The sequence below is a fragment of the Carassius gibelio genome, chromosome B23 (assembly GCF_023724105.1).
Source record: "Carassius gibelio isolate Cgi1373 ecotype wild population from Czech Republic chromosome B23, carGib1.2-hapl.c, whole genome shotgun sequence".
In the NCBI taxonomy this organism is placed as follows: Eukaryota; Metazoa; Chordata; class Actinopteri; order Cypriniformes; family Cyprinidae; genus Carassius; species Carassius gibelio.
In genome coordinates, this window is record NC_068418.1 from 16,269,971 (window position 1) to 16,282,437 (window position 12,467).

General features: G+C 36.1%; 1 protein-coding gene across 5 annotated transcripts in view; it reads left to right on the forward strand.

Annotated features, from left to right (window-relative positions):
• The window catches only part of ptpn11b (protein tyrosine phosphatase non-receptor type 11b), a 29,582-nt gene that overhangs the window by 6,648 nt on the left and 10,467 nt on the right, over nucleotides 1-12,467 (forward strand). For 3 of the 5 annotated variants that reach the window (XR_008182562.1, XM_052593927.1, XM_052593928.1), the window contains exons 1-2: nucleotides 462-650; nucleotides 6,679-6,801. Coding sequence is in view for 4 of the 5 variants with exons in the window: in XM_052593927.1 (XP_052449887.1) it covers nucleotides 490-650; nucleotides 6,679-6,801 (284 nt within the window). In the remaining variant the exon portion in view is untranslated. Of the gene's footprint in view, nucleotides 1-461; nucleotides 656-6,678; nucleotides 6,802-12,467 lie in introns of those variants that run through there. The other 2 variants (XM_052593930.1, XM_052593929.1) reach the window with 2 other exon arrangements.

Sequence of the window (12,467 nt, forward strand, 5' to 3'; positions counted from 1 at the left end):
TACTTACTGTATTACTGTATAATGCTTGGTGAGCATAAAAACCTTCTTTCAAAAGCATAAAAACTTTTACTTATCCCAGAGTATATGTGTACCTTGTTTTTAAGTCCAAAATTCCTATTATCTGATGTCATAATATACAAATATGAAAATATCTATAGTTTGTCAGGATGCTTTAGTAACCAAGCTGCTTTGAATGTAATCTTGTTCTGTACAGCTTCATTATTTTTTTTTATTTTGCTGCCTTCAATGGTGAGTGCAGTGCTGTTTTTTCCAGAAGCTGCCATTCTCCATTTAAACCTAATGTTAGCACAGATAAAGATAAGGGGTGTAAGAGTGTGTCAGGCAGCATGGCAACGCTGCGTCACGTTCAGAGAGAGAGAGAGAGAGAGAGCACGAGGGGGGGGGGGGGGGGGGGGCTTGGGGCAGGAGGGATGGACAGTTGCTCAAAAGCTGATTGTACTGGCTGGCTTTCCTATCAGGGCAGCTCACATGCATCCAAATCCCAGATTAAACACCCCCCATCTCTCTTTCCAACCAGCAGCACTCCTACAAGTCCCTGCCCCCTCTCTTCCTCCTTGTGTAACTGTACTGAGCGTGGATTACCAAACTCTGAAGCAAAGCAGGGGCTCTGACAGCCTCCGAACAGAATGGTGAGGTAGGAACATGAGGCATTAGTTGCTGTTATCATTCTGTAACCAGACTATGCCGTTTTCATGGCCGAAATCACATGCAATAGCGCTGCACATTTCTTTCGGTGCTGCTGCTTGTGCAGGAGTGTGTGCGCACTTTGCCGGATGGTTTGTGGTTTGTTGTGGCTGTGTGTGTTGTCCTGGAGAGCTGCTGGGAGCTCACTGAGGCTTAGAAGTGACCTGGAGCTGTTTGTTCCTGAATGTCTGCGTCTGTACAGACCTGTTCCAGTAAAGGACCAGACGGTCTCCATCACTAGAGAAACACATCCAGCTGCTGTATTTTATTTTTTATTTTATTTATTTTTTGCTACATGCAATCTTTATTTTTTATTATCATGAAACTGGGAAGTTGTTGTCATCTGTTCCTATAGTTTCAGATAAAAAAAAATTGTCAAGAGCTGAGAGCAGTTTGGGGAACTGAAAAGAAGGTTAAGGGGTCAGACTAAGCCCACTATCATTGTTTTATGAAAATACATAAAAGCTTAGCTGGGATTAGTGTCACCTGCTGTTTAACAGAAAGCAAAATGAAGATTTCATACAGTATATGTATTTTCTGTTGATCCCTAAATCCCACAATTATCTACTAAGATGATTACCAAACATGGAGCAAACATAAGGAGCAGTATTTCTTCAATCAAATTTTATTTTATATATTTTATTTTATATTTTTTTCCATATCGTAATGAAGTACTTGAAGTCTCAGTTAAATATTCTAAAACGGAATATTCTGGTCTTTCGCTTTAATGTTTCAGAAATGATGTAGAGCCCATGTATTATCAGCTAATGTATGATGACATGTTTATCTATACCGCACAGACCTCGTTTTATGCTATATCTCTCTTTCAGTTCTTCATGGCATTTAGGGCATGTTTATAAAACAGGGCAATTTATAGATATTAAAATATCTCTTTTCTTGTATGCCCTTTACACTGTAAAAAAAAAGGTTGCCTGAATTGATCAGACATTCCCTCAAAACATAAACTCAAACAGGGTGGAAATAAATGCAATAAGATGTCCTTTTCTATATATAAATGTATTACTTTTTTTACGAGGAATATCATTGTGGTAATTTAATTTCATTGTGGTAAACTAAAACAGTTTCATTTCCAAAAACAAGAACTAATAAACATTTATAGACTGTGCACATTGTCTCACACACACACACACACAATACCAAAAAACATGACTAGTACTATTTTAATTTAAACATTCATATCTTGTCTTGTTGAATATTATACATATTTTAGCATAATTTATAAGTTATTTCAGGCATTTTACTTCCAAAGCCTTTTGTTCATTCAGTGTTTTACAGTATAGTTGTGGATTTTCTTATTGTTAAATATGTTAAATATTAATATATAATAAAATGTTTCCTTGTATATGGTATGGGAAATCATTTACGTGTTTTTACATTCTTTTCTTTTACAATACTTTCATTTGTGTACAAATTAGTTTCTAGGATATAGTTGCTTGGACTAGCTTTTCTGAAAGTCACTGTCAGGAGGAAAAGTGCTGACAGAAATGTCAATGAATTATTAATCCACATACATTTGAATATTTTTGCTTTAGTGGCAAACTCTACAAAAGACTGGGAAGTTAGAGACTATGCATAATGATGATGTGACAGGAGAGGAAAATATAGACCTTCTGACAAACATAGAATCATAAGCAGTGAGTCATGACGAGGAGTGATGGGGAGTGATTACTAATGCTCACAGGTAGCCTCCACGATAAGAGACAACGTCAAGGGTGCTACAACACTTCCTCTGCTGTGAAGAACTGGAGGAAGTGAGTGATGCTTACTTGCTTTGCATGGAAAGATGGAGGGAGAATAATGAGTTAGAGTTTAAACTCACAGTATCAGGGTAAGACGCATACAGTACTAACATCTGTTCATTAAGACCTCTGCTTTTCAATACAAGTTAATCTTTAGAAAATATGTGAGGCATTCTGTAGAACATTTTGACTTGTTTAAAGCAATACACAAGGATTAGGTTGAAAACTGTGCATTGTCACTTAATCTTAAATGTTTTTGTCATGCACGTTTGTTTATACATGCATAGGTTTTGTTTTTTGCCTAAATTTATATCTATAATATATGGGTCGTTCCATCTAAAGTGCTCCAAAATTACACACCAAATCAGCATATTAGAGTGATTTTTAAAGGATCATTTGGCACTGAAGACTGGAATAATTATGCAGAAAATTCTGTGATAAAGTAATCCATATGGAATAAATTACAAAAATAAATTACATTTTCAAATGTATTAAAAGTAGAGAATACTTTTCTATTATTATAATATTTCACAATAATACTCTTTTTGCTATATTTTCGATCAAAAAAATTCTGCCTTGGTGTGCAGAAGAGGCTTCTTGAAAATCTTTCTTACCCCAAACCTTTGAACAGTAATGTGTATATAATAGCAATCATACAATGTGGTCAGGATTTGCACAGTTCTGTCAAGATGAAAGTAAGGTACCCACGTGCGGTCACTTAAAGTGAGATTAAGAGATGGGGCCCCTAGCAGGCAACCACTCTTAGAAACAGCACACCCATAAAATTACTCCTGACCCCTGGACGGCCATTCACAAAGCCTTCTCACGTGAGGGAGCCGGTGTATGAACAGACTGGCTGACAGACAGCTGGGGCCCAACATCAGGCCAGATTACATATGACCCCCATCAACCCCGAAGGATTAGGAAATAACTTTTCAAACACTGCAATCATCACTGATTAGATCTAGCATTCGCCATGAAATTGGACACAAGTATACATACTGTATGCAGGGTTCCCACGGGTCCTTGAAATCCTTGAAAGCTTGTGAATCTGAAAAAAAAAATTCAAGGCCCTGGAAAGTTTTTGAAAATAAACATACATTGATGCAGGTCCTTGAAAGTGCTTGAATTTATTTTGTGCAAGAAGTTTTCTAAAAAAAAAAAAAAAAAGAAAAATCCATATTATTTCCTCTGGTCTGCTAATGTGTTATTTCACGGCCAATGCATAGAAGCTTGCTTGATTTACATTAGTGATGCACATTTACGTGTTACGTTAAGTGTTTCACGTGTGAGGTACTTTGTGTTTTACATTGCCATGACGTTAGAGTAACCATATTTCCTCTTTTTCCCGGACATGTCCTCTTTTTGCACTAAAAAAAATTCTGGATCGCCCAAAAATGTCAGGAATTCAGTTTTTACTTTCTACAGTCGCCAGTGCGTTTTTATATTAAAATGCTTTTTGTATTAAAATGCCGCTCCCACTAAATTTCTGAGCATTATTGCCTGCTCCCGTGATTTTTGTGTCCCTGCAAACATTCTAATATTGCATAATTTTCGAGCATCAGGGAGCCGCTATCAATACACAGAGTATTTAAATCTCTTCTGAATCAGCCATCTCTCTCTCCTCAACCCGTGATCAGTCAAATCTGACTCCTGCAGCTCGTGTTGAATGCAGGGTTGCCAAGTCCTCTTTTTTTCTCTCCTATGGCTGCATTTAAACTGTTAATGGGTTGATTTTCCCCGTGGATTAAAGGTTTGAAATGTTGCTTAATTAAATTTGACTAAAATGCTTGTATTGAAACATTTAGTATTTTGCATATGATAAAACTGTGCTAGATGTTAAGTTTTGTGAAGGAGGGCCACTGGTAGGAAGCTTTTTTTGCTGTGTTTATGATCAATATGCATAACAGTGACTGTAAAATATGTATTTTAGGTATGGAAATTACATATTTTCAGTTTTGATATTTGGGATATGGTCATTGCACTACTTTGGGCACTACTTTAACCCTATGGAGTCTAAGGGTATTTTTGGGGCCTGGAGTAGTTTTGTCATGCCCTGACATTTGTGCTTTTTTCAGTTAGTTATAAACATCTAAATGGCTAAAGTCTAATCTCACTGTAATCAGCACAAACTGGGCTATAACAATATGTGAGCAGCATGTATGTACATGATTGTGTTTTTGAGAAAAAAAAATGTTATGCGTTAAATTTTCTAAGACACTTTTTGTTGGTAAAAGTCATATGCGAGTAGGCGTCAACTATCATGAAAATCCTTGTGATTTACACCTGAGAAGACAAAGAAATAAAATATTTTTATTTTTTATAAAAATAAATCTAATTTTATGTTTGTAGTTTATTTAGAATATATTTAATTATCCCACAACATAATTTTATATTCACTTGTGAGTGCAGTTAAACAGTTTATCAGGAACAATCAAAGCTGACTTTCAAACTTAATTTTTTTGCATCATTACTCCAGTCACACAATCCTTCAGAAATCCTTTTAACAATCTGATTTTCTACAAAAAAAATATTATTATTATTATTGAATATTTTTTCAGTTTTTTTTGGTATAAATTGAAAGAACAGCATTGTTTGTTACATTTCTTGCAGTTACATGTATTTGTTTTTATTTATATTATTTACATCAAGTTTTTGAATGGTATAGTATTGGATATTGTTATTGAAACTTTATAATGTTTTACTTGATTACACATTTAGTCAGGAATAGTATAGTTTGGAAAAAGCATTAGTACAAGTATATAAATAAATAAAATGAGACTTACTCATGTTTTTTATCTCTGCTAAATAAAGTGCTTCTTTCTTTTTTTTTCTGAGGAAATCCAAATCTCAAATCCTGAGGTAATCCACATCGCATCTTTTTGTGGTGAATTATTTCTTATTCCTCTCATCGCGAAACAAAGAGTAAAAAAAAACAAATTGAACAGTCTCGCTGTATTGTCTTCTGTTGCGTGGTAGTATTCAAGCTGCGCGATTCAGTGAAACATTAGAATGTGAATAGCGTGTTCAGCGCGGGGGCGTGGTCACATTAGAAGATAATGAAGGGAGACGTGAAAAACGGACATTGCGTTGTTTCCATATGGATTACTTTATCACAGAATATTTGTTTTCGGCAGCACTTGTTTAAAAAGTAGTTTAAAAGTAGACATGTCAGGCTTTCTATAAATATCTCGGTTGCACTTTATTTTACAGTACGTGTACTAACATGTACTTATAGTGTACTTACAGTGTATTTATCTAAGAAAGTTCTGGTAACACAAGGTAACTACATGGGCTGAGTTAGGTTTAGGGGTAGGTTCAGGGTTAGTACCTAGTTATTACATAGTTATTGTAATTACTTTAATAAGTACATAGTATGTACATGAGGAACAGGACTGTAAAATAAAGTGCTACCGATATCTCTCTCATGTTTCTTCATTGAGTATTCACTGAGTTACAATTCATTTTAATAACGCGTTTTTAAATGAAGATCAGCACAGACAAGGACTACAGACAGCACACCTTGTTTGTTATCTTTATTTTATAAATGCACAAAGTTTTATTGTTATTTTGACTGTATACAAAAAAGTAGACCCTTTACAGATTCGATTGATGTACGATCAAAACTGAAAGTGTAATTTAAGTTATTTTTGGGGTTATCAGGAGAAAATGACTCATAACGCGTATACGCATTAATCGACTCGAAAGGGTTAACCACCAACCAAACACACCCCAGCTGCCTGCCCCAACCTACACCCACTGTCCTCTTTTTGGAAAACTAAAATATGATCAGCCTACATGCGTTCACGCATGCACAAAACTACTAGGATGGTATGTTTCACAGACACACCTGGAAATTAATGTTGAATTACTTATTAAGAGAATGTAAATCCATGAGGCAAGAAAAATTTCTGGTTACATGAGCCTAAGCTCTTTTAAATAAAATCCATGCAAAAGTTAATATTTTTTTTTTTTTAATTGAGATTTATACATCATTTGAAACTGAATAAATAAACTTTCCATCGATGTATGGTTTATTAGGATCGGACAATATTTGGCTGAGATACAACTATTTGAAAATTTTACCTCCCAGTGTATGTTTACAAGAAGTGTTCACTTATTTTTCTGAGTTTTGATCATGAGATGTTTTCTTAACTTTTAAGCATCAAGTCTTGATGTCTTTGCTGAGCATGTCATTTTACTTTCATTTCAGGTGGTTTCATCCCAACATCACTGGGATCGAGGCAGAACACCTGCTCCTGACACGGGGCGTCCATGGCAGCTTTCTAGCGAGACCCAGCAAGAGCAATCCAGGAGACTTCACTCTCTCTGTCAGGTCGGCATATTTACTGTCCTGTCGTGTACACTCCTCCACATCTGCCCCACTGCGCTTCTGCTCTTAAATTATGCTTTTTTTATCACTGGACTCTCATGTCGTTTGTGAAGTTGAGCATGAATTGCATCTCTCTTGTTAAATGTTTATCTGTGTGTTACTGATTTCATAGAAGTCTACTTGTTAGTCTAGCTGGCTGTTTCTATGCTTGGTAAAGCATTAAATTGCTTGTTTGTGTCACAGAATTCTATGTCAAGTCCATGTTTATTTCATGCAGTGAAAACTCAAGAGATTACTTTATAAAACACAAACACAATAGGGAATATTCACCATGCAATACAGTGCAATGTGTCAGAGCATATCGAGGATTACATCTGTATTTTTATTGGTTGAGATCAGTATTAGATGCTTAAACATGGATGACGATTATAGGCAGCACTTTCCCTCCCATTTTCTAGAACCTCTGGGCTTTTAAGTTACCCCTGGGCTGGTGCTTAAGGATAACAGTGTCAGCTTGTGGACAGGTCTTTGAGCCATTGCAACTGCTTGTCCGATGAGTTATTTAAGAGTTGATGGACAGGGAGAGAGAGAAAAGCAGGCTTTCAAAATAGCGTTAAGATGTGGAGGCCGTGGAGCCCCAGACCTGTTGTTTGTGGTTATGGTGGTAAGATCTCTCACCGTACAGTATCTAATGTTCTCCAGAACCCAGGCCACGTGGCTCAGCTCCACCACAAGCCTTTGGCGCTGGGGCCCAGCTGCCTGTAGACTGATTTATCTGGCCAGCTTTGAAGCGATGAGGTCAGCTTATTCTGATTAGGTAATAGTGAAGGCTGAAGATTAGTGTATTGATGGACATATGTTTTGTGCTTTTCAGCAGCATATTACTGGAATATACACAGACATAGCTCTGGTTCTAATTCATAATGCTGCTTTCGTAACTACTGGATCTTGAAACCTCTTGAGTGGACTATTTGGAATGCACTGCATAGGTCGCAACTCTGTGCGGCATTCAGATAATGCTCCACAACTCTCATTTGGGTTAATTACAGTTTGATGTCCGCAGACTTTGAGCTAATTTTATTTATATTTACCAGTATTAAATCCAATCACCCACCATCCTGGATTTTATTTATTTATGTATTTTTTAGAACTGTTGCAGCACATTCTAAAATTGCCAACAACTTAAAAAAACAAACAAACAAACAAAAAATTCAAACAATGAAATGGTATTATATTTGAAATTCCTCTTGCAGAATTCATGCAGAATTTATAAGATTTTTTGATTGAATTTTTTGATTTTTGCATAATATCTTATACTGTTTTTAGGCTTCATTCATATTTATAAAGAGATGTCCAAAAGTCGATTGCTTGATCTTTTTTTTAGTTTATTTTTTATTCACAGTGATTAACTCTATTGCAAAACCACCCATTTTTACTTTTATTTTACTTTTTGCTTTATAAAAGTGGTTTTACTATACTACTAGAGATGTTCCGATACCCTTTTTCTCTTCCCGATACCGATTCCGATACCTGGGCTCAGGGTATCGGCCGATACCGAGTACTGATCCGATACCTGGGTGTGTATCTGTATATACAGCTGTATATACTACTAGCCCTGTGTAAATTGCTAGAATTCTTTTTATGGTGTGCTTCAGACAGATCCCTCAATAAAACATGAACAAATACATGGTGAACTACTGTATTTATTACAGTATTTTTATTATCTAACATGAATTTGACAGTATTATTTATTTTCATATGCAAAAAAGAACTTCAAATGCAGCCAAAAATCTAACACCGCAAACTAAAAAAGGTATTTAAGTTTTACAATATAACTGTATAAAAAAACTGCAACAAATAAGTCTAGGAATATAAAAAAAGATCTATTAATCAGATAATCTCTTTACAACAAAACAAGTAAAAAACAAGCAACCATCTAGGCATAATTATTATTATTATAGAGACGTATTATTATTACTGTAGGCTACAACAGTAGCTTTATATATTGTCAATTTACTCATGTAAACCAAACATTTATTTTAATGGGCTGCCATGAAGATCTTTGAGTGTCTGTGTTTATGATATGACAGTATTCTCAAATGAAACGGTAAATTCTCATGAAGTGACGGTTTATGCGTTCGTGTCCTCATGACACACAGCAGAGACTACAAAACAGCGAGCTCTCGCGCATCTGTGCCAGTCACCCACAGAGATGTAGATTTTGCGGGAGTAATATTTAAAAAGTATTTTGCAGTTTAATATTCAAAGACACTAGTATATATTCGGCTACTGTCTGGAGCCCTGCGCTTTGACTTACACGGAAGCGACTGAACGCAGCTGCCGGTACTGAATATACTTGAGAGTCTGTAACTACCGGTACTACAGAGACATACTGCTAACCACTGATCTATAATATAGAAGCGGCTTCACTGTCTTTTGGCAGTTTAGAATGTGATGAGTGATCCAGTCATATATAGATAAGGGCTGCTAACGCGTTTTCATTTCTTCTTCGCTGCTCTAAACAGGGGTTGCTTGTGGCAACACAGCACAACTTCCTGTGTTTTCAATGCATTTTGAGCAGCGAAGAAGAACCGTGCAGCAGTTAGGCAAAGCTTGCGGTCATAACTAGGTATTTTTTAAGAAAATGGTATCGGATCGGTATATGGGTTCATGTACTCGCCGATGCCGATGCCAGAATTTGTTGTGGTATCGGAGATATTTCCGATACTAGTATCGGAATCGGAACAACTCTATATACTACATGCATAAATGTAATCAAAAATGTAATTTTAGGAAAAAAACTAAATTATCAAGAAACAGCTGAGATGACTGACCCATATTTATTACATGGCATGGCACATAGAAATACTTGATTATGATTGGTCAGCTGCATCATTCTGAATTTGAATGTTTTTGTACAATTACTGCTAGACATTATATTTGACTGTTGTCCAAATGACCAGTTCATTATGTGGTTTTATTTTTCTCTGTATTGTCGCATATAATATAAAAATGTATATTCATGTCAGAGTCCAAAATTTATTGAGGAATAATTACGAGTAGACTCCGTAAAGCAAATAAATACATAACATAATTTCAAATAACATTTCATAGCAAGTGTGTTTGGAATATAGTGAGCAAATCTGACGAAACAAAGAAGCACAAAATTGAGCTAATGCGTTAGTACACAAGTTATGCAGATATCAACTGTCTGCCTCTCAAGCCTAATGTAGGCAGATAAGACTGTAATTACAAAGTTAGGAGGAAAAGTCTTCCCTTAAAATGCGTTATGAGATAAAGGGAGGAGTCATATGGCCAAATGGACACCTAGGGACTCCATCGCATTATCTTCCCCTCCTCCATTCTGTTTCTCTTATCTGTCTCGCACCATTTTTCCTGAGTGGAAACTATTGCTCAGCGTCTGCTCTATTGTTAACCGTTAAGTAGCAGACAGAATGCTGGGAGCCGAGTCACTCCACTGCAGTGTAACATTCGATGTGTCCTGCCCAGGTGAAATGTGTCAGGCAATGTTTCCTGTCCAGCTGTTATGACTATCAGGCGAAAGGAAGTGACCCTCTGAAACTGTTTTCACATTCACGATGCACTACACTGAGTTCAACTTTCACTGTGACTGTTCATCTTGTAACAATCAATCCAGACCCAGTGTGATGAGAATGTGAACTGAAAATTAAAGTGAAAGTCTATGGAATTGTATAGCATTGTATTGTATAACCTGAGGCAGCCTTGGAGAAGATTGTTTTGCAGCCAAATGTCTCTTTCACAATCCACTGGTGGCAAATGCACGTTTGACAGTCTGAACACTGTTGTAATGTGAACACAACTGGTAATCCAATTCCTTTTATTTCATTTTGTCTCCAACCCAGCAGCACAAACATTGAAACATTTGAAGAATCACATGATTTTGTCTATTTTATTTATTTATTTTGGGAGCCTAATGTGAAAAATTGTCCACATATGTGCCTCCACAAGTAGTAGTTCTGGAGAACAAAAATATAAGACACTCATTTCATTCAATTTTACTTTCATTTGGCAATTGGTAAGTGTTATTTTTAGGCCCTGTGTGCAACACTTGATTGTGTTATGGAAGGGCATGTAATATGGTAGAAAAATAGCTTAACACCAATGCCGAATTCGTCTTTGAGTTTCTCTAATGAAGAAGAATCATCATAGACACAATCATGTTCTTCATTCGTAAGCATTTGTTGCTCTAGTGATTTTACAGTGACAGACTGCACCTTTAAGCGTGGACATGAAGAGGAGCTCAATAGCTGCATTGTGTTTCTCTCTTGGTTTCTGCAGAGGCTGGCTTTTTAGCAGGAAAATCAATGATGGACTCATGCTCGAAGATAAAATTAGTCAGCAGGCGTCCTTGAATCTGACTGTAGCCAGAGCTCAGTCATTGTACTCTGACTCTGAACATGTTACAGCCTCGTGCAAATGACTCAATCATATTCACACATTCCCAACATTTACATTTGACTTGAAGGAATCTGACAGGGTGCTATCAGCCTTTTATAAAAATACCAGAAGAACAGCAAGTTGGCAGTTACATTGACTATATTGTAATTATTGCACCTGCGTTATGCAGCACCAAATAAGAAAGAAAGTTGTGTTTCCTGATTTGCATATTTGATATCTATCAAATTCAGAAAGGAGTTCAGTTGTCTCCACAATTGTCCAGAGATGTCTCAATTCTAAAAATGATTCATAAAATATTTTTTTAAGTAATTGTCTGAATTTTATATTTAAAAAAATATATTTGTATTTCCTTTCATATTTAATTGACATATTTGTAAACTTCATTTAGATATAGTTTTCCAGTTTTTTAAATATTATATAATTTAATTTAATTTTAATTTATTTTGTATTCGTAGATTTATTATCATTATTATTATGAAAAACAACGGAAGTGTACAGTATGACTTTATTCTGATATTGATGTAGACAAATGTGTGTGTGTGATTGCATTAGTAGCCCGAGCGGACCCAGAGCACAGAGCCGCTCATCTGCTGCAGTCAGCAGCCATTAGCTCCGCACTGCTCTGCCTCCTCTGTTACCTCCATAATGCAATTACACAGTGGAGAGTGCAATTTCATGAGCCAGGCCTGTGATGGATAGAGCGATGAATTCCTAGAGAAAGCCAGAGAAATTAAATGGGAGAGGAATCATGGTCTCATATTAGATCGGTTGCTGTTTTTTAGCTTGATTTTGTTTTTCTGTAGTTTTATGTGTATATGTGTGTTTGTGTGTGTGTGTGAGAGAGCTTGATTGCTGTAGGTATGATGTGCTCACAAAGCGTTAAGTTGTGGTTTTGTGCCTGAGCACAGCTAATTATATCTATGCAGGTGTTCTTTTCTACTTTTTCCATATGCTGCCGTTTAAAGCTGCAGTGCAGTTTTTGACAGTTTTGATGATAGCATACCTGAAGTCTACTGACAGTCATTTTCCATCAAGTCTATTGTGTTTATAATTTTGGTTGCTCCAAAACACTTTGTTTTTTCCTTTTTAACTTTTTTCCCCCTCGCCAATTATCTAAGTTCACTTGTCTAAGCAGATAAGAATATCTTCAATCTCAGTGTCTTAGCATTTTTCTCAAATGTAAATTGGGCATCTTTACTGTCTGATTAATAAAAACGTTTTTTTTTATT